Here is a 23,623-nt window from a genome sequence, read left to right as displayed (position 1 = left end):
GTGTCAGGGCTATCTTACCACTGCCAGGTGTATGGACAGAAATGTGGTATGGTAATAAAACTTCTAGCATTTAAAAAAAATATGTATCATATTAAACTCTTATCAAGAACTCAAACTAATTTTTAGTGATAAATGCTATACTAAGTGAAATGACAGCATTTAAATATTAGTTTTAATTCTCCTATAATTCCTGTATAGCTTCTCAATCAACTTGAATTTTAATTTATTTTGAACCAATAATTTTTTTTTGAAATTTACATTTTGTAACTTTTTCTATAATTTCTAAATCCATTCAGCAATAATATGGAAACACTACTTTGTGACAAGCACTGTGCTATGTAAAATGGACATAAAAAGGAACAAGATAGAATTGCCACAGTTTATTGTAGGGGATGAAAAGTAAATAGGCAACCACAATCCAGACTTATGAATGCTATGGTGGGGATAAGCATCATGCTATGGGCCCTCCCAAAAGGGACACAAAGCCACATTTTAGTGTGTCAGGGAAGGCTTCCTGGAGAAAGTGACTCTAAACACGAAGACACGCAGGAAAACATTATACGTGGTAAACAGAAAAGGAAGTGGGTGGGGTGGGCAATCTAGGGAGCAAAAGAAATAAGTGTGCAGATTTTAAGACTTAAGGGAGAGTATGACAAATTCAGGGAATTTTAAACATAGCTAAGTACTGCAGGCCTTGAAAATCAGTTTGAGGGATTTGGGTCTTTAATCAGACAACAGTGAAGAAAGGGTGGTTTTCAGGTTTCTGACTCTAATAACTACAGATTGTTGAATAATTCACTAAGGTAGGGAAACTCAAAGATAGGAAGAAGGTATGGAGGACACAAGAGGAGTTATTTTGAATATGTTAACTGTGAGATGTGTCCAGGAAACTAGATGGAAATGTTCTATCAGCTGTTAGCCATATGAGTTTGGAGCTTAGTTTAGTAGATAAGGGCTAGGCTGCAGTTACAGATTTGAGAGTGATCATAAATGATTGGGTCCTGTGGAAATAACAAGAAGAAAAACTCCCCACAACTTTTAAATTTAATGCTTTTTACCTGAAGCATTGCTATATCCTTGTCAAACATTTCACGCCTGCATTTCACATTGTGGTAGTAATAAATCTAAAAAAAAAAGTAATTATATTGGGTAAACAGGTTTTTATTTGTGCAGTTCCCTCCTCTCCCCACTAACCAAAAGAGCACATGGCTCTTGTGCATGTGAGCATGAACATGCAAATGTGCACACGTAATGTGGTTTCCCCAGCAGTTAATGCTATCTTAGTAGAGATTAATTAATTAGAAATTTCCAGATTATTGTAGTCACTCTATGGTTCACATTTTGCAGCCAATTTTCTGGGTCTCCTAATAAAGTTCTTTCAGTGAGATTTATTATAGCTATCGAAAACAGAAAAATCCTATACCAAGCCTTGGTGAGGTTTAAAAATTAAAAGCTCAATTTCAGAGCTATACTAACAGAACTTTTATCTTCTAACCCAATTTAATTTAAGTAAGTGAAATCCAGATTTTTTATGTTTTAAAGATATCCAACTTTGTTCTAAAAATGACTGCAAGTGAAAATAAAGCTCATCTCTACTTTTGATATTGTTTCTTAACAAAATATGAAAAAAAGCTCTAAAAAACTTTTTGGTTTAAGGTTACATTTCTTTTGTCAAACAGTTTTTTTAAAAAAATTCTTTTAAGGTTGTTTCCAGGGGTCACAAATAGTTTTAATATAGGTGACTTTCAGTGACTAAGTACACTGAAAATTATAACCTTCATAGAAGGTAAAGAATGGACTGAAAACTTCGTAGAATTAAAAAACACTTACTTGATTTACAAGAGAGAAACCATTTCTTCTCCACATTCCTGCATGTACTTGGGCACATAAAACAAGGCATCTAAGAGGGTGTTCTATCAACATGGGTGGGCTAAGTTCACTCTGTGTATACAAAAAAACCACAAAAATCTCAACTCTATAAAGAAGATTGGTTTATAGGGGTGGAAGCTTTATATAAAACACAAGACAAAATTATTTTAAGGTATGTTTGTGTGATAGTTAGTTTTATGTGTCAACTTGGCTGGGCCATGGTACCCAATTTTTGATTAACACCAATGTAGATGTTGCCGTGAAGGCATTTTGTAGATATAATTAGTATTTAAATCAGTAGACTTTGAGTAAAGCAGATTACTCTCCATGATATGGGTAAGCCTCATCCAATTAGTTGAAGGCCTTAAGAGAAAAGACTGAGGCTTCCCCAAGGATGAAGAAATTCTGCTTCTACATTGCCTTTGGACTTCAGACTGTGACATCAACTCTTAAACTCTTAGCCTGCTAGGTTGCCGGGCTTATTTCAACTTGCCAAGCCCCATGACTATGTGCATCAATTCCCTACAATAAATCAATCTCTGTCTCCTTCTACACACACACAAACACACACACACTCACTCACTCACTCATTCACTCACTCTTTATTGGCTCTGTTTCTCTGGAGAACCCTAGTAGTTTGTTTCAAAGTGATTTCAAGTACCTGGAACATAGTAAATATTTACTTTTATTCATTTGTTTGTTGATTACTGAAATATAGTTGATGTATAGTATTATGTTAGTTTCAGGTGTACTACATAATAATTTGATATTTGCATACATTATGAAATGATCACCGTGATAAGTCTAGTAACCATCTGTCTCCATACAAAGTTATTATGATATTATTGACCATATTCCTTATGCTGGATATTATATTCCCATGACTTATTATCTAACCGGAGGTTTGTAATAGATATCTACTTTTAAATGTCAGCACTACTTACTAGAGGTAGGAGCTCTGGAAATTTATATGCCACTTCACTTTTGCTTACCAATACATGCAAACCTGCATGGAGAACAAATAAAAAAGTATTTCTATAAGTGAAAATCATTCAGATAAAAAAAACCCCTTAATATTCACTCAACTTTATAGCTAACTTCTTCTCTGTTTCTCTTTGAAAACTATCATGTTACACATTAAGATATAAAATGAATTGCATCCATAAATGAAGCTTTTCAATTGTTATTCTCATGAACCTCAGAATTAAAGGCACACTTGAACTGGAGTCTTAATTACATGTACCAACATACACTGATGACATTTTACAGAAGTAAATGTTAGACATACAAACATAGCAGAAGCAGCTATACAACTGTCAAAGCAATTTGTATACCAATTTTAAGAGTCATATTCCACTGGATCATGGAGTTTGTTCCATTTAAAGTATAGTAGTGAGAGACTCTCCTGACAACTGAACAGAGAACTGGCCATGGAATTCATGGTCTGCACTGATCCTGACCTCAGAATTCAGTTCCCCAGAACTTCCAATTTAGGATCAAAGCCTCTTTAGTCCCTAACTGCAAAGGGGTCTTTTATAGCTCAACCTTAGTTAATTCTGTTAACTAAGAATTAATTGTCCTGTTTATGTTGTTGTCTAAACAGAGAATGCTTTTTACAATCTTATCACCCCAATTTGGGACTCACTCCAACCTGCTGATTAAAAAGGTTATCAATAAATAAGAAACAGTTTAGAGAGAGAGAAGTATAGGGTGGTTTCAATTTATTAGCAATCACTTAAGTGATAGACCAATTTGAATCCTAACAACACAGACTCTGAAGCTGGGTTGAGATAAACAAAACATGTGGTATATGTAGTTAAGAAGTCTGAAGAAGCACTATGGTATGGTCATTACCAACATGGTTTCTGGTGCCAAACTACCTCAAAATCCCTACTCTGACTTGTTGCGGTGTGACGCTAAGTGAACCACCTCCATGTCTCAGTCTTCCCATTTGTGATAAGCCTAACAACAATTCCCACCTCATAGGCTGTGATGATTAAATAAGTTAATGCATGTGAAACTCTCAGAAAAATGCATTGTAGGTATTCAATAAACATTAACCACAAACAACAATTTAAAAGACAATTTCAGGGTTCTCTTTTAGGGAGAAATGCTTTACCTGCAAGTAAGCGAGAAACTGGAAGGTGAATGCTAACTTTTTCTTTGGAAACACAGTATCTGATAGTTTCCACTGAATGTCCACAAATGCTTAATGTGACTGGCTGTTCACCATCAGTAAAACCACCATGACATTGCGTCAATACAGCAAGGCATTTCTTGTAAGCTTCAATTAATACTTTTTCCTAAAAAAGACGGTTTTCTGTAAGTTACTCAAAGGTTTCTACAACATTAACCAAGCACCTCAAATTCAATGATGTATAAGTACTTCAAATATCAATATGGGCAAAATTAAACTCAATCTTTTCTTCCCAACTTGCTCCCTCTTCCAGGGCCCTGTCTCAGTAAATGACATCTTTATAGAGCTGTAGAAATCTAGAAGTCATTCCAAAATCCTCCTTTCCCTCATTCGCTATTTTTTTTTAAATTGAGGGATAGCTGTTTTACAATATTACATTAGTTAGAGGTGTACAGATAGTGATTCAAAATTTTTATAGATTATATTCCATTTACAGCTATTTTAAAATATCAGCTATATACCTTGTGCTACAGCATAATCCTTGTAGCTTATTTATTTTATACACAGTGGTTTGTACCTCTTAATCCCCCCTATCTTGCCTCTCCCCACCTTCCTTCTCCCGGCTGGTAACCACTAGTTTGTTCTCTATACCTGTGATTCTGTTTCTGTTTTGTTATATTCAATAGTTGTTTTTTTTTTTAGATTCCACATATGAGTGATAACATACAGGATTTGTCTTTCTCTGTTTGACTTATTTCACTAAGCATAATACCCTCCAGGGTCCATCCATGTTGTTGCGAATGGCAAAATTTCATTCCTTTTTATGGCTGAGTAATATTCCATCACACACACACCTGCACATGCACACACTCCCACATCTTCTTCATCCACTCATCTACTGATGGACACTTAGGCTGCTTCCATATCTCAGCAATTGTAAATAATGCTTTAATATACGAAATTTGTTTTTCTCTTTCTGACTTACTTCACACAGAGGAATGGATAAAGAAGATGTGGTACATATATACAATGGAATATTACTCAGCCATAAAAAGGAAATTGGGTTATTTGTAGAGACATGGATGGACCTAGAGACTATCATACAGAGTGAAGTGAGTCAGAAAGAAAATAATGCTGCTATGAACACTGGGGTACATGTATCTTTTTGAATTAGTGTTTCTGTTTTCTTCAGATAAATACCCAGAAGTGGAATTACTGGATTATATGGTGGTTTTATTTTTAGTTTTTTGAAGAAACTCCATACTGTTTTCCACAGTGCACCAGTTTATATCCATACTAACAGTGTACAAGGGTTCCTTTTCTCCATATCCTCGCCAACATTTGTTATTTGTGGTCTTTTTGATGACAGCCATTCTGACAGGTGTGAAGTGATATCTCACTGTGGTTCTGACTTGCATTTCTCCAATGATTAGCAGTGTTGAGCATATTTTCATGTGCCTATTGATCATCTGTATGTCTTCTTTGGAAAAATTCAGGTCTTCTGAATTCAGGTCTTCTGCCCATTTTTAAATTGGGCTGTTTGCTTTTTTGATATTGAGCTATTTATATATTTTGGATAATAACCCCTTATTGGGCAAATCATTTGCAAATAAATTCTCCCACTCAGTAGGCTGTCTCTTTGTTTTGTGGATGGTTTCCTTTGTTGTGCAAAAGCTTTTAAGTTTAATTAGGTCCCATTTGTTTCTTTTTTGCTTTTGTTTCCTTTGTCTTAAGGGACAGATCCAAAAAAAAATGTTGCTATGATTTATGTCAAAGAGTGTTCTGCCTATATTTTCTTCTAGAAGCTTTATGGTTTTCAGTCTTACATTTAGGTCTTTAATCTAATTTGAGTTCATTTTTGTATACGGTGTGAGGAAATGTTCTAATTTCATCCTTTTACATGTAGCTGTCCAGTTTTCCCAGCACCACTTACTGAAGAGACCATCTTTTTTCCATTGCATATTCTTGTCTCCTTTGTCGTGGATTAATTGACCATAATGTGTGGGTTTATTTCTGGGCTCTCTGTTTTCCTCGTTCCTGGTTGTCCAGTCTATTACCAAGCTGGCAATTTCATCTAAATTTCTCTCAAACCTGACCACTGATTATTTCCAGTAACTCAAAGGAAAGCCAACATGTCTCCACTGAACTCCCTGCTTCTACTCTTACCCTCCTCCATCCATTCTCCACACAGAGTAACTTTTAAAAACATGTAAATTGGATCATGTCACTTCTCTGCTTGGTAGTCTCGAATGGCATCCCACTTTAATTAGAATAAAATTCAAACTTCTTTCCATGGCTTCCAAGGCCCTGCAAAGCCAGGCACCTGTTTACTTCTCTATTTTCAACCTCTGTTCCGACCAGAGCCTTCTCACAGCTCCTGGAACAACCGTACTTGTTCTCATGAGAGAGCATGATGCAGCTGTCCCTCAGTCAGGAATATTCTTTACTCTTTGATCAGTTAACTCTGACACATAGTTCAGATCTCACAGAAGCCTTCTCTGACCTCCCAACTTACACAAACTCTCATCTAGATTTTATAGCCAAAGGAAGGCCAAAATAATTTTAAGACATAGGACAAATGTACCAATAGTAAAATTTCATTTTTGGATAAATTTATAAACTTCTTTTTATATGCTCAAAATCTTGATGGGATTATATATATATAAAAAAGATAGTAACATAAAAGAAAAGAGTGTGGATTATATCCTCCTTTATCTTCCAAGAGTTTTCTAAGCTTTCAGAATTTGAACTTTTACTGAATATACAGGTGAAAGCAGAAAATATGCTGTTTTATGAACATATCACCACTATCCTCTCCAAACTGCCTCAGATTTTACTTAGGAAATTGCTTATCTCTGTCTCTCCTCCATTTATCTCCTATCCCTGACCCCAGAAGAGACTCACATCTAAAGCACACCAGTCCTGCATCATTGAAATGACATGTGTTAATTTCATTTGTAGTGTGAAGGCTGCTTCCCACTCTGGTTCCATTTCAATATGCTGTCCTACTTGACGTGTAACTGGATCCATTCCCTTAAAAGAAATGAAAAGATTTTTAAATAAACTAAAATTACTTCTGTTCTTTTACATCGAAACCTAAGAAATAATGCAGAAGAAATATTACAAAAACATATAAAGTAAAAGTTCTAACAGGAAGTTTCTAGTGGTATGAGAAGTCCAACTTCTTAAATAACACGTTTATATAACATTCTCTAAAACTATTTTTTTTTTTTTTTTTTTTTTTTTGCGGTACACGGGCCTCTCACTGTTGTGGCCTCTCCAGTTGCGGAGCACAGGCTCCAGATGCTCAGACTCAGCAGCCATGGCTCACGGGCCAAGCCGCTCCGCGGCACGTGGGATCTTTCCAGATCAGGGCTCGAACCCGTGTTCCCTGCCTTGGCAGGTGGATTCTTAACCACTGCGCCACCAGGGAAGCCCTCTCTAAAATTTTGTAAATAAAAAATCCCAGTAAAATATAGAACAACTTATTTTAGAGGCAATCTTCTATATGTTTTAGACAATAAAATGTATATACTTCACTGCAACAATCCTTCAAATCCCTTTTTAGTTCTCATCCATAGAAAAAACTGTCAGAAGAAACTTGACAGACTTTAAAATGCTATTGAATTTATAAATATGTTTTATAATATACTAAAATAAAATTTTTATATTTATTTGTAATCTGTAACTAAAAGTTACAGGCTTCCCTGGTGGCGCAGTGGTTAAGAATCCACCTGCCAAGGCAGGGAACACGGGTTCGAGCCCCGATCTGGAAAGATCCCACGTGCCATGGAGCAACAAAGCCCGTGCGCCACAACTACTGAGGCTGCTTTCTAGAGCCCAAGCTCTAGAGCCCACGAGCCACAACTACTGAAGCCTGTGTGACTAGAGTCCGTGCTCTGCAACAAGAGAAGCCACCACAATGAGAAGCCCGCGCACTGGAACGAAGGGTAGCCCCCGCTTGCCGCAACTAGAGAAAGCCCGCGCACAGCAACGAAGACCCAATGCGAGTGGGAAGCAGCCGCGTGGCACAGGGAGATCAGCTAGGTGGTTTGTGACCACCTAGAGGGGTGGGGTAGGGAGGGTAGGAGGGAGGGAGATGCAAGAGGTTGAAAAAGAATAAACATATGTATATGTATAACTGATTCACTTTGTTGTAAAGCAGAAACTAACACACCATTGTAAACCAATTATACTCCAATAAAGATGTTAAAAAAAAAAGACCCAATGCAGCAATAAATAAATAAATAAAGTTTTCACAGAGACTGAAAGAAAGCAAAACAAGAAAAAGATAAACAGCTTTTAATACAAAAGAATATAACTTTTTTAGAAACTAGCCTAACTACCCTGGTGCATTGGAACTGATTAAAAATAATAGAAAATACAGGACACTTCAAGTATTCAAAATGACCAAGGTAGATACTGTTTCTATAGGTACAAGGAAAAAAATAGAAGTACTATAATAAAACACCCAGAAACCACCACCAACATGGGAAGTAGAATATATCCTAAAAATGATAGGTTAACTTTGCTTATCCCTTTCTTAAGAAAGCCAGAAAGCTACTAAAGGAATCATAATGATATTCCTCAGATTTTCTGAAACATCATCTATCTTTTTACAGTTAGGGGAATTCCCTGGCAGTCCAGTGGTTAGGACCCTGTGGTCTCACTGCCAGATTTAATTCCTGGTTGGGGAACTAAAATCCCACAAGCCTCGAGGCATGGCCCCAAACAAACAAACAAAACCAAAACAACAAAAAACTGGTTAACTATACCAGTTTCTGCTTCTAGATTCTATTTTGTACACAGAAGTGTTTCCAAAAAGAAAATTAAATGGGGGGGGAGTTCTATACTATATCATATAAATATGGTATCAATGAAAGAAAAATATGGAAACATTAAGGAGACAAACATTATAGTTTCCTAAATGACTAATTTTTTTTTTTAAAGAAGATGTTGGGGGTAGGAGTTTATTAATTAATTTATTTTTGCTGTGTTGGGTCTTCGTTTCTGTGCGAGGGCTTTCTCTAGTTGTGGCAAGAGGGGGCCACTCTTCATCGCGGTGCACGGGCCTCTTACTATCGCAGCCTCTCTTGCTGCGGAGCACAGGCTCCAGACGCGCAGGCTCAGTAGCTGTGGCTCACGGGCCTAGTTGCTCCGCGGCATGTGGGATCCTCCCAGACCAGGGCTCGAACCCGTGTCCCCTCCATTAGCAGGCAGATTCTCAACCACTGCGCCACCGTGGAAGCCCCTAAATAACTAATTTGACAATACTTCCATGTAAGCATATTCAAAACAAAACAAAACAATCTGCAACCCCCAAGGAAAGAACATTAACGGTAACCAAAAGAATAAACAAAGTACAGCAGATGTCAGAACCTCTGCTGGGATCTCATGCATTCTACACCTTTCTAAGAGTTTCCAATTAAGAGGAGCTTCTTGATCCAAATTGTAGCTATCCAAATTATTCTTTTAAAAATGTGCTCAGTATGAAACAAATGCATAGACAGAAAGGTATTTAGTTCAGAGAACCAAAAAAGGGGGAAAGTAAATGTTTCACTTTTGAAATGTGTCAGCTTATACATACCTGCATACATTTGAGTAATTCCAAAAAGGCATCAAATCCTTCTAGGAACTTCTGCCTCAGATCATCTGACCATTCAGTTGGTTTGCTAATTAGCACATACCTGAACAAGACAAAAACAGCAATGAATATATGGACAAACAATGACCTTTTACAAGTTGCAACTGGTTCAATAATTAAGCGAAAACTTACTTAAGATCTAAAATAAGGCTCTGAACTCTCCTAAACTTGAAGGCTTGTAAAGCAGTATATCGTTCAAACTGAAACCTGCCCTGGGCATCTCGATGTCTCAAATGATCCATAAAAGTCTTAATGATAATGGTCATTAGGTTTTCTTCTGTGATGAGCATCCGAGCCTAGGACAAAGTATATCACAGTACACGGTAATAAAAAACTATTTACCATAAAGCTAAAAAAAAAAAAAAAAGTCACCAACGTTGGTTAGCTCTTTCAGTTTAGACCTTTTTCAACACAACTATGTAATATCATAAATGCATTTTTGTGTATTTCTAAATAACAATTACTTACTCCAATTGCCACGTGTATGAAGCAACAATTATATCACGGAGAAAGATGCCAGAATGTAAGGAGACAGATCCAAGGCTCATTATTCAAAGACAATTCAGGGTGGGGGATCTGAACCAGGCTGCAAATTTTCCTTAACTGAGACATTTAGACACCTATAATGGTATGGTATAATTATTCTAGGATCCACAGGTTTATATCACAGATTCTGTAGAACTCAGTATGAAACCATATTTCCTCGTAATCTTAGTTGAGATTTATTTTTTTGTTTTTCTTTCTATATACAGCTATACATATTAATGTATTTTTGAATAAGCAAATACACTTAAATGATGCAAAAAACAGGTAAAAAGTTAAGTCTCCTAGCTCCCAAAGTCCCCCTTGCAAAGGCAATCTCTGTTAGCAGTTTTCTTGCATATACTTCCAGAGACGGTGTGTATATAATATATATGTGTATGCATATATACACACATATCTACATTTATTGTACATGGATAACTGTTATTAAGTAGATATAGGTATGGGTATGTATAATGATCTCCCCCCTTGCCCAAAGGATAGCATATTATAAACACTGTTCTGAACTTGGTTTTTTCACTTGATCTATTTTGAAGATTGTCCCATAACAGTTCATATAAATTCCCTCATTCTTTTTAATTATCCCCAGTACTCTTTTCTATCATACTTTATTAGCCAGGCCCTTACTGGTGAGATATTGGGGTTTTTCCCAGTCTTATACTATTTATTACAAAAGATACCGCAACAAATATCTACTATGTACAGTTGCAAGGATATTTATAGGATAATTTCCTAGAAGTGAAATTACTGTGTTAAGGTGTATATACATTATAAATTTTGACTGATATCACCAAGCCCCTCAAAGAAGACAAAACAATGCAGAAGTTAGATGTCTAAGTATTCTAATGTAGAGGTTAAGTTGTAAAGTCATCAGATAAGGAGAAAATCGATATAGTTAAACATACCTTTGAAAAACTCTTAAATCATCCCATTGCCAGGATTTAGGCCCCAAAAAGCTCAAAAGTCAATAGGATTCATTTCTGTTAATTTTCCTAGACAGTGAAGACTAAGTTCAAGTTCGAAGGAGGGAAGGTGTTGACAAGTTAAGTAAAAGGATTTTCCTTCTAGTTTGCTATATTAGTCAATTTTGAGACAATTAAATGAGTATATGTGATTTCACTGACTTAAGAAAAAACTCTGGTCTCAGGGAAAAACTTTTACTATTTCGCCATCAAGCATAATGTTTGCTTTGGGTTTTTACTTTTTGCTTTGTTTTCAGGTATTTTATCAGATAAAATAAATTCTTTCATTCCTATTTCATTTGCTATGAGGTATTTTTCATTTGTTTTAAATCATGAATTCAGGAAAAGCATCTAATATGATCTTTTCTCTCCTTTTTGTCTATTAATAAGTTGAATTACGCCAGTTTTTTTTTTTTTCAAATGGTATACTACTCTTGCACTAAGGAAATAAAACCAAACTTGGTTGTGATGTATTATCCTTTTTCTATATTGCTTGATTCAATCTGTGCAACCTCGTTTGTGAGAGAGATTAAATGGTAATTTTCTTTTCTTGTAATTGTTGGGTTCTGGTATTAAGATTACAGAGGACTTAATTAAATTGGCAAGTATATTCTCTTTCTCTGTTTTCTAGAAAAAGTTATATAAGACAGGTATTATTTTTTTCTTAAATATTTGGAAGAATTCCCCGGTATAGCCTTTAGGCCTGGGGACTTCTTTGTGAGAAGATTTTTATATTAATTAAAATTTTCTATTTCTTGTTTCTCTTAGGGATTTGTTAATTTCATTCAAATTTCCAATTATATTGATTAATTTGATCCTAATATTGCCTATTTTCTATTTAAAATCTGTAAGATTTGTAGTTTTTTGTAGTCCTTTTTAAATAAAAATTTTTGTTTTTCTTATTAGACTTTCTAGAGATCTACCCCCATCCCTTTTTTTTCAAAGAAAAATCTTTTTTGTACATTTACTTTGTTTTATTAATTTCTGTTCTTTACTATTTCCCTTTTTCTACTTTCTTTACACAAAAAATGTAAGTATTTGTATTACAATGGCCTTCAAGGTCTGGCACTAATCCATTCCCATGTTCCCCTTATCCCCAGACTCAATGACCTCATGGATCATTCTCTTCCTCACTCACTCTAGCAACACTGGTCTGTTCTGGGTTCTTTCTTCCAAAATGCCAAGTGCACATTCATCTCAGAACTTTGCACTTGCTGTTCCCTCTGCCTAGGAGGCTTTTTCACCAGTTAGTCACATCACTCACTCCCTCACGTCTCTGTTCAAACACCACCTCTCTGAGAGCGAGGCCTTTTTTGATAACCTTGTATAAAATATGACCCTTCCACTGTCACTCTCTAACCCCTTAACCCGCTTTCCTACTTTACAGCACTTCTCAACATTTGATTTATAATAAATATATAAATATGTAAATATTATATACATCTGTCTCTCCCCAATTGCAGTATAAATCCCATGGGAACAGGGTCTTTTGTCTTTTTTGTTTACTGCTATATTTATCTCCAGAGCCCCAAACAGTGTGCCTAGTTAATAAAGGTGCTAAATAAATATGCTCTGAATAAATGAATACATATGTTATTTTTCTAGTGCTTCTAACTAAAGGAGTCAGACAAGAAACATAAAAGTTGAAATATCAGAAAAAACCAAAAATTATTATTTGTAGATTACTAGAAATTCCAAGGAATCAACACAAAATGTTAGAGAAAATGTTAATAAGAAAACCAGACTGATACAAGATGGATATATAAAAATCAGTAGTTTTCTTACATATTAGCCATAGTGAGATTAAAAATGTGAATAATTTACAACAGTGTCAAAAATATAAAACATAAACACTTTTAGGACAAGTTATGTTCCTAGATGGGGATACTCAATATTGCAAAGATATCAGTTCTTTCCATATTATCTATAAATACAACATCTTTTCAGTCAAAAACCCTAATGTGGTTTCTGAAATTGACAAACTGATTTTAGTTCTTCTTTAAAGAAAAGCCTGGGCTTCCCTGGTGGCTCAGTGGTTGGGAGTCCGCCTGCCGATGCAGGGGACACAGGTTCGTGCCCCGGTCTGGGAAGATCCCACATGCCGCGGAGCGGCTAGGCCCATGAGCCATGGCTGCTGGGCCTGCGCGTCCAGAGCCTGTGCTCCGCAACGCCCCCCGTCCCGCAAAAAAAAAAAAAAAAAAAAAGGCCTAAAATAATTAAGAATTTTTTTGAAAAGAATAATGAAAGAAGATTTAGCTCTATAAAATATCAGAATGGAATAGTAAGCTAATATTATTAAAACTGGGTACTGGCATGGAAATGGACAAAAGGATCAATGGAGGAGAGAAACAGATTTGAATACACATGGGATTGTCTCAAAGGCTTCTCAAACTCATCCCTGACTAAACTGAAAGCAACACTTTCCCTTTTTATAAGTTCTACTCATTCTCCACTTGGTTACAAAAGTCAGAAACCCAGAAATCACCTTTATATTTTCCCTTCAAACCCAACAACCAATCACTCACCAAACCTAATATTCCTCAAACCCAACATGTGGCCCGTCAGTAGATTTCACTACTTACATATCTCTCACAACTTCTATACTCGCTGAAACAATCCCCACAGGTTTCCCACATCCACTACTGCTCCTGCAAATTTGTTCTCCAAATTACAAGAAGCATCATCTTTTAAAAATCACAAATGTGATGATATAAGTGCCACCTAAAACTCTTCAGTGCCTTTCAATGTTCTTAAGAGAAAAACCAAAATCCTTAATTTGGCCCAAAATATCTCATTAGTGGCTAAATAGACTTCAGACAGCTTCAACTGTCCTAGAATATACCCTTGAACATAAAAATAATCTGGGGAAAAAACAGTCATTAAAAAAAGAAGCTGGAACATAACACCTTGTTAATAAAATAACTGTAGAATACTCTTAACTCCATACAATTAGGCCCTTGCCTATGTTTCTGGTCTCATTTAACTCCGTGTTCAAGGATCTTCGACCGTACTTCTTCCCTTCTCTTCCCTTCCCTTTTGTAACTTCAGGATTTTCTCAAGTGTTGGTTCCTATGCATGATTTCTCTTCACGCTCCTGCATAAAGTTACCTTCCCTACAGAATCCTCTTCTGAACTGTGGGAAAAGGTCAGATCTCTCCTACTCTCTCAAAACAACAGAACTCTTCAGTTTTTATTATAATTTTAATTACCATTTATGTGAGTCTTTCTCTCCCTACTGTAAGTTCCATGAGGGCAAGGCCCATGTCTGTTCACCATTCATTCCCAAAACCTAGAATTGTGCCCAGTAAATAATAGGTGCTCAGTAAATTTTTTTTAATGAATTAAATATTAATAAATTATTCAATAGAACTAAAACATAGTGATGCCTCCTGGAACAAACAGTGAAACTTTGTACAAGATCACCCAATCATCATGATTCAATTGCCTTAGTTACCCCTTCCCTTAGCAGGGAAAAGGAGGCTTCTTAGAATGTGAGATTATATACAATATGCTGTTTCTTTTTTTGGCCGCACCACACAGCTTGCAGGATTTTAGTTCCCCGACCAGGGACTGAACTTGCAGGCAGTGAAAGCACTGAGTCCTAACCATTGGATGGCCAGGGAATTCCCACAATATGTTGTTTCTAATGGATAAATTTGTTAAACTAATGAGTTTAATTTTAACTCATCAGTTCAAAACCTCGGGGAAGTACTATGAGAAAGTACAGATTAAGTTCAAATGACTTTCCCCCTCCAGATTACACATTCAAAGATACATGTTCTAGTATGACTGAAGGCATCTGAAGTCTGATCACCCATTAATAAAATATTTTTCTATGCAGGAATATACAGATCTCAATTATTTTAAGGCTTTACTTCTTCTAATGGAAAACAAGAAAATTCTTCTTAGTCTTTTAGTACTTACAAGTGAAGGGACTGTGAAAATCTGAACCGAGAGGTCTGCGATTGAAAACTCTCTGTCGTGGTCATCTGTCACATAATCACTCTGCAAACGCTCATAGTTCTATTAAGAAGGCAAAAAAAGGCAAGGAGTGCCAACTATCAGTTACAAAGAAAAGGCAAGCACTACTCACCAGAGTAGGTGCGGTGAAGAACTGGACAGACAGAGCAGTCACGGACACTGCTCGCTCGTGATCATCCTCCATAAAATCTCTCTGCAACTGCTGGTAATTCTAAACAACAAGGGGGAGATTCACCTCTAATCCACAATGACCAATGTTTAAGGATTATAATGAAAAATCAGTGCTGGAGGAGTCAATAAGATATTCTATGAGAATGATAACTGGAATGTACCACCTAAACTCTGTGTAAATATTGATTCACTAAACAATCTTCTTTAGCACGATGGCAATTTGTGAGCTCAAATAGGAGTGACAGCTACTAAAATCCTGGGATGTCACTGTACACGGGTGGAGCCAAATCACAGTAGCTTTACACTGTCTCTGATGAAACCAGACTTTCATTACTTCTGGATGCCTATCAGAGTCACCTGATGGCTCTTTCAAAGTATACATGCTTGGGCCCCATTCTTGGTGAATCTGCTTCAGTAGGTTTGAGAATGGAACGCAAACACATGCATTTTGAAAGTGCTCCCCAAATGATTCTTGTATGTTTCCTTGGTTAATAACCCCTAATTCAGGTGAATAAAAAACCCAAGCAGTTAGCTTAATTGCATGCTGCTGAAAGGGAGAAGAACATAATTCAATAATATCAACAACCTAGAGTTATGATTCTTAAATCACATCCAAATATACAGGTCGTTTCAATTAAAATTATCTTTTCTTACACAAAATTTAATAGGAATAACATAATTAAATGATACAGGTTTAAAGTCTTTATTTATAATTTCACATCATACACACTGCATAGATGGATATTCACATTATCATGGCAGATGATAAACAAGAAAAACCTCACTGCTAGAATTTTATTCTATTGATGAAAGATAAAAAGATCATTTATGAAGTTTCTTAGAATTTAAAATCAACGCACTGACACAGTACAGCTGTTAATTTTACAAACACTGGATATAATCATGGACTACAGTTACTCTGTATATAACCTATTTTGTTAATCTTCAAAAGTGAGAAACTACTTACCTTTGCAAATCGAACAGCAAACAGTTTCTTGTATTTCAAATCCATAAGTAGACTGCTCATGAACAACTGATGATAGACACTCCTAGCACCTTTTACAAAAAGAGCAGATGTAAGATAAGGATATATCAAACAAGCCAAAAATTACATTTCCAAAGTTTTCATATGATCAACTGTATTTTAAGTGTCAAGAGCAACACTCTACATGTGTTCCTTAATCAGTTTTTCTAAATATATTTTTCAAACAAAACATAAAGGTGATTTAATTTGGATCATGGATCCCCAAATCTGTTTTTCCCCAAAGAATAAGACTGCATGTGTTAATTCTAAAAACCATAAATATACTTATTAAATACCTCCCCAAATGAAAAAGAAACTAACATCCCAATTACCTGTGTAAGTTCCCCTATACCTTAAAAGTAGTTAAGATACGTACCTTTCCACAATTTGGAATCACTAAGCATCAACCTATCCACTAGAGAAGAGTTTTCACCATTTGGCCCTTCTTGTAAGCCAACTTGACATAAAATTCGGCGAAGACCATCTTAAAACAAGAAGAAAAGTAGTCAAGAAACAGTAACTTCAAATATTAAAATAAAATGACATATTAGCAGAAATTTTCAAATGGATCTACTATAGAATCTTACTATTTTTAAATTAAAGGTCAAATTTTTTCAGAAAAAGTAAACATATTAACTATTTTATTAACATGTTCACAAAATGGAGAAAAATTCCAAATCTTGCATTATACACCAACTCTTATTCCAGAATACCAAAATACATGTGTATCAGAACAGCAATGACCTCTTATGCTGTAAAGAATTTAAATAAACAACAAAGAACCCAAAAGCCACTGAAATAAACATGGTTCTTTAAGCATCTATGCTAATTAAACAAGGCTACAGTAAAATTGTTACATATCCCATGATAACTGAAGATAGGTATAATATAAAATTGTGCTACCATTTAAAAGAAAGAATACATTACCTCTGTACTTTAATATATACCAGTCCATTTTATTAATGTTATGCAAAATGTTCTTCATTAAACAAAAATACACTATGTACTTACGTATACCTACTATATGAGGGGCTTTGGAGGGCAAATTCCTTTATATTCTAAATGCTAAACTTAAAAACTATATATAAGCATTAACAAAACCAGAACTTTAATACTTTCTAGTTTCATATTTTATATTTAAAATCAGTTTTTAAGTTTTCTATAAGCATGCAAAATAATCGGAAAAAAAAATAGAGTAACTTTAAAATTTAATTATAGGAGTCACCAAATAGAAATTGTTTACAAGGCTAAAGAGAAAACTTTATATATGAAGTAAATAATAGATGATAAGGTCTTTAAATTGTTGATGGTAAATAAATTTTCTCCAAGAAAATTTTCAGCAGAAAACTGCTTCCATGATACTATTCATTAGTGCTGTAGCACAGTACTTGGCATACAGATATCCAATGGAAAACACCAAAGCCAAAAAAAAAAAAAAAAGAGGATGAGAAATAATTGGAAAGACATTTAGATTAAACAAACACATTCTCCTAAATTTCCACACCTCCATATTTTCACCTGTCCATTCACAGTGTGGCAATACTCTTTCTAGTAGCCTTTTAATACAAATGTTTTAGAAATTTTTTTTATAGCAAACATTGGAATGTCATTTATTCAAACCACCTCTCTTGCCTGAAGAACAGTATGACAGCTTAGATCTACTCCTAGTTTACTCTTCAGTGTTACACAACAAACTTGTATTTTTGGCACTGGATGTGAAGGTTCTTAATTCTGTTTATCACTACTTTTAAAAGATTATCTAATTTGTAGACTGTAAATACACAGTAACTTCAAATTTGCAAATTTTCAGGGTTGCAAATTATTAGTAACCACAAGTCGTAGAAGTCAAAACAAAGACATCCTTTAAACAGTTAATCATTTAGGTTTTATATACAGTAGCATTATGCAGCTTGCTTTGTGGAAGAGAATTCCACAGGATACGCCATTAAGAAATAGGTTCTTTTATCAAGTTGGTAAGATTTAGGTTTCATTAGCATATTATAGTCATTTACAATTGTTTAACCCACTGTTTCCTGCATTTATTTGAACACAGACTCCTCTGTATGCATATAAAAAAGATCCCGTGGATCAAAACTGGGAAACAGATTTTTTTCTATGTATAAAGATATTATGAGATGGTATTTTAAAACATGAAACTAAAGCAAAAAAAAGATTCCACTTGCTATTTTTTCCAAAACAGTTTTGCAAAGGCATACGAGCTCATTTTTAAGTCAATTAGCACAAGTATGAACCTACCTGAATATCCAATAATACTTCCCAGCCAAGACAAAAGTTTCAAACCAAAATTCTGATGTGCGACAATAGACGAATGCATAACTTGAACTTTGAGTGGCTTTGTCTGTCTACTGGTATTTCTCTTAAAAAGAAATGGCAGGATGAAAAAACAAACTTAAAAAGTCTATTTTACAGAAAGAAGTTAATATTTTTATTAATATAGCTATACTCTCATCATTATAGGGGAGTTTTTCATGTATGTGTGTAAGAAAAATACCATGTGGCTTGCTTTACTCAGATTCTAATTTTCTAGAAGGAATCTTAGTATTCTTACAAAAAAGTAAGAAGTTACAGCTTTAAGTAATCTGAATTTTTGGTCTTATATTTGAAAATCTGCCCCACCAATTATAAATTATTTAAATGCTTAAATTGGCTTTATGTCTTTAAACTAATTTTTTAATGTAATCACACACTAATTTAAATAATTTACTTCACTGCACAAATGTGATGTTATCAATACTTTAAAAAAAATTGTAGTAAATACACACAAAACTTTCCAACTTAGCCATTTTTAAGTGTGCAGTTCTGTAAAGCACACATTGTTGTATAACCAGTCTCCAGAACTCTCTGTCTTGCAAAATTAAAACTCTGTACCCATCAAACACTCCAGGTACCTCATACAAGCAGAATCATACATTATTTATAATATCTTTTTGTGACTAGCTATTTCACTTAGCATAATGTCCTCAAGGTTCATCCACACTGTAGCATGTATCAGAATTTTCTTCCTTTTTAAGGCTGAATAATATTCTATTGTATGTATATAAACTTTGTTTATCCATTCATCCACTGATAGACACTAAAGTTGCTTCTACCTTTTGTCTACTGTGAATAATGTTGTTATGAACATGAGACCCTGCTTTCAATTCTTTTGTGTATATACCCAGAAGCAAGACTGCTGGATCATATGGCAATTCTATTTTTAATTTTTAGAGGAACCACCATACTGTTTTCTGTAGTGGTCGCACCATTTTACATTCCCACCAATAGTGCACGAGGGTTCCAATTTTTCCATATCCTTGCCAATACCTGTGATTTTCTGTTATTGTTTTGTTGTTGTTGTTTGTTTTTAATAGCCATCCTAATGGATATGAGGTGGTATCTTATTGTGGTTTTTACTTGCATTCCCCTAGTGATTAGTAATACTGAGCATGTTTTCCTGTGCTTTGGCAATCTGCATATCATCTTTGGATAAATGTCTATTTAAGTCTATCAAAACTTTTAATTTAACAAATTTACCCCCCTTTTCCTTTTTTGCTTGGATCATCTTTCTACCCACCAGTTCATCCCATCTCCATTACCCACATTAACACAGTACACCTTTGCATACTTTAACCATCTATATGTATTATATATGTACACATTTATAAAGGTTTTTATTTGATTTACAAAAAAATGGGATACTACACATTTTCTGTCGCATCTTTGTGTTAACAGTTTTTTTTTGTTGTTGCTGTTAATGACTCATAATATTCTGTGGTGTGGATTTATTTAGACATTCTTTAGAGAAGGGCATTCATAGTCTCTTTGTTTTCAGTCTTCTATGACTACAAAAAACGTAGTACTGAACATCTCTGTACACACACTAACGGGTGCTTATATTTTTACAGGCTAAATTCCTAGGAGAGATGATAGATGCTACTAGATTGCTTTCCAATTATATGGTAGCAATTTCTTTTTACACGAGTATTTCTATTCTCTGCATCTCTGCCAGCAAGGTACTTTATCACTCTAATTTCTCCATCTTGTTGGGTATGAAATCTCCGTCACTTTACTAAACTAGGGAGTTTGAGTCTCTTTTTACATATATTTACCACCTAGATCTTCTCTGTTGTGATTGTCTTTTCATACCCTATGTCCATTTTTCTATTTTGTTGTTTGCTCCCTACTTGATAATCTATGAGTGCTCTATTTATCATAAACATTAAATGTCTATCCTTTGTGTTAGAAATAATTTTTCTAAATCTACTGTCTACTGACATTTTAAATAATATTTTGCTATGCAAATTTTTTATGTAGCCAAAAAAAAAAAATTCTTTTCTAACTCCTGGGGTTCTAGTTTTGGTTAAGAAGCTCTCCTCCTCCCTTAGAATGTACTTGTTTCCTAGATTTTCCTCATACTAGTATCTATTTCTGGACTTTCTATTCTATATTATGCATATAATATATCTATGCAGACACTACCAGAGATTACAAGTACTGATTTTTTAGGGAAAAACTGAAATAACACTATGAAGTAACAAATGTAAAGGGAAAAAAAACACCTTCTCCTTTACCTGTATTCATCTACTGTAAACATTCTATTCCAATTGCTTTATCATTTGCACATTATCTTTCTTTCTCCACACAAACACACACAAGCATTAAAAAAAACAAAAACAAAAAACCACTGAAGGTTAAGTTATATGCATAATGTCCCCTTATCCCTAAAAACTTCAGTATACATTTCCTAAGAATGGGAATGTTCTTTTTATACTACCACAGTATAGTTTCTGATGTATTATTGATTATGTCCAGTTATCAATAAAGAATTTCTTAAATAAGACACAAACTCATGAAGAGAAAAATATATTTTGCTACATTAAAATTAAAGCTTTTGCTCAAGGAGAAGCATCACAAATAAGCTTAAAATAAGTCACATATTAGGAAAAGATATTGCCACAAAAGATCAGGATTCAGATTATGTAAAGAACCCCTACAAATGAGTAAGAAAAAGACAAATAATCTAACAACAAAAGAATGGGTAAAGGGTATGAACAAGAAATTCACAGAAAACTTAAATGACCAATACAATAAATATGAAATAAGATACTCAGTAATCAAGGCAGTGCAAATTTAACTGATGAGATGCCATTCATACACATCAGGTTGGCAAAATTAAAAAAATCTGACAATATATAGTTTTGACAAAGCGGTAGAGATATGGGAACTCTACTTCAATGCTGGTTGGAATGTATATTGGTACCACCATTTTGGAGATTAACTTGGCAAAATCTAGTATAGCTGAAAATGCTCAAAAGCTAACAACTGAGAAATTCCATTTCTTGGTATATACCCTAGAGAAACTTTTGCTTCTATGCAACAAGAGGACAAAAAAATGACCACAGCAGGACTGATAGTTACAGAAAAAAATTGGAAATATCCTAATTGTCCATCAACTGGAGAATGGAAAAATTATGGTATAGTCATCAATGGAATACTTACAGATACATGTATCAACACAGATAAATCTAGAAAAAACACTGAAATGAAAAGGCAAATTGCAATATAATACATTCAGTATGAATCTTGTTATATAATGTTTACAGACTTCCAAATAAATACATATAATATGGATGGGTATTTAACAGATGAAATATAAAGGCGTGTATGAAAATGAAAGATAAATTAATGAAAGTAGTTAACTCTAGGGAAGGAGGAAGGGGAATGGGATTTAGAAGGGATAATACAAGGGCCTCTATACTACTTTATTTATTTAAAATATGTATGAAGAAAATAAGGTATAATGTAGCACACAGGCATTTACTGTTACCTCTATTTTCATCTGTATATTTAAAATATTTCACAATATATAAAATTATATTTTAAAAGGACATTTACATAAAATGCAGTTACATGGAATAGTTAAAAACAATAAATTCTAACTTTTAAAAATTAATCTGAATGTGGGGAATAATTTTCTTTCAGATAAATTATACACTAAATGCTATTAGGATATGCAGCATACCTTGCTATTAGGTACCAAGAAACAACTTCCCTTGAATTCTAATCTTGGTGCTAAAGGCCAGTTTAATTCCTAAAAAGTAATGTGAAACCCTATCAAAAACAAAACAGAAAGCAAAAAACTTTCTAAGACGTCTCTGATAAAAAAAATAAGAAGACAGAAATATATACATATATATCTCATCTAAACATTCATTTTCTGTATCAATCTTACATAGCTTATAAAAAAACTAGATAAAGCAATAAGCAATGCTCAAGTAACATATATGTAAACGATTTTTGATTGATGTGGCTTTATATTCAGGAAGGCAGAAAAATGTGTTCATACACACCAAAATGTGGGACTAGTTTTATACTAATAAAAAATAAGAGTGTAGACATATTTTTAAATTACTTACCACAATTACTGATTTTGCTTGTTCACAATACTGGAAGTCTCCATATCGAACAGACCTACGTCCCTGTAAATAAAGATATTTGAAATTAACTTGTAAAAATATTTATATTCAGTATTAGTAACTTTTGAAACAGTAAACAAACACAGTGTTATCTGAGCACATAACAACTCTGGTCAATTTTTAATATCTACAATGTTTATTTTATTCATTAATTAAAAAGTAAATTAAAATATTTTCCTTCAAAGCTATCCTAACATTTTTCATGCCATTAATAAGTTCAAGTTGTTATCCTTGAACAACACAACATTTATTCTTCTAGGCTGCTATAATTTCTATTTCCATAACTGAATATTTCTAACCACTGTGTAGGATGAGAGCAACTGTATCTATGTTTCCTCCTAAACTTTCTGACAATAGCTTACAGTTATACCCAATAATATTTGGGTCAATATTCATATGAAATTAAAGAAAAACAGCCTAGACATATATACCTCTAACTCAATTTTCTAGGATAACTTATCTGTATTAAAAGTTTAATTTATTATGTGACATCAATATAATGAAATTACTTACATCTCGATCTACTGTAGTTGCAAAGCCAATGGCTTCCTTTTGTGTACAGTTAACAGCTTTCTGAAGAGTATAAATAACTTGTTCATAGGTATGAACCTCATCATTAAACAGCATGCAATAGTAGGTGTCACTCTTCTCTCTGTGGGATAAAACATTAATTATATATTATCTATTTGCATATCACCATGCTCCAGGATGATTTATTAAGAGCACACTTTGTTCTAGGGAACGTGCTAGGTACTAGGCACATACCTGTAATGAAGCCATCTGTGGTCCCCACACTCTATGACACTACTGGCTGGT

The 23,623-nt window shown here is 34.3% G+C and overlaps 1 protein-coding gene across 9 annotated transcripts in view; it reads right to left on the bottom strand.

The window, feature by feature from the left end:
* UBR2 (ubiquitin protein ligase E3 component n-recognin 2) overlaps positions 1-23,623 on the bottom strand; it is a 113,538-nt gene that overhangs the window by 48,713 nt on the left and 41,202 nt on the right. For 8 of the 9 annotated variants that reach the window (XM_007120318.4, XM_055079777.1, XM_007120312.4 and 5 more), the window contains 13 exons: positions 23,321-23,459; positions 22,748-22,810; positions 18,588-18,708; positions 16,708-16,815; positions 16,275-16,363; positions 15,080-15,178; positions 9,783-9,946; positions 9,594-9,693; positions 6,911-7,039; positions 3,989-4,172; positions 2,814-2,875; positions 1,831-1,941; positions 1,059-1,124 (listed from right to left, as the gene is read on the bottom strand). In XM_007120318.4, the coding sequence (XP_007120380.1) occupies positions 1,059-1,124; positions 1,831-1,941; positions 2,814-2,875; positions 3,989-4,172; positions 6,911-7,039; positions 9,594-9,693; positions 9,783-9,946; positions 15,080-15,178; positions 16,275-16,363; positions 16,708-16,815; positions 18,588-18,708; positions 22,748-22,810; positions 23,321-23,459 (1,435 nt within the window). Of the gene's footprint in view, positions 1-1,058; positions 1,125-1,830; positions 1,942-2,813; positions 2,876-3,988; positions 4,173-6,910; positions 7,040-9,593; positions 9,694-9,782; positions 9,947-15,079; positions 15,179-15,248; positions 15,348-16,274; positions 16,364-16,707; positions 16,816-18,587; positions 18,709-22,747; positions 22,811-23,320; positions 23,460-23,623 lie in introns of all 9 variants that reach the window. The other variant, XM_007120313.4, reaches the window with a different exon arrangement.

The sequence above is a fragment of the Physeter macrocephalus genome, chromosome 18, assembly GCF_002837175.3.
Source record: "Physeter macrocephalus isolate SW-GA chromosome 18, ASM283717v5, whole genome shotgun sequence".
Taxonomy (NCBI): domain Eukaryota; kingdom Metazoa; phylum Chordata; class Mammalia; order Artiodactyla; family Physeteridae; genus Physeter; species Physeter macrocephalus.
The sequence above is the reverse complement of the archived record's forward strand: the minus strand, read 5'-3'. Positions and strand labels throughout refer to the sequence as shown.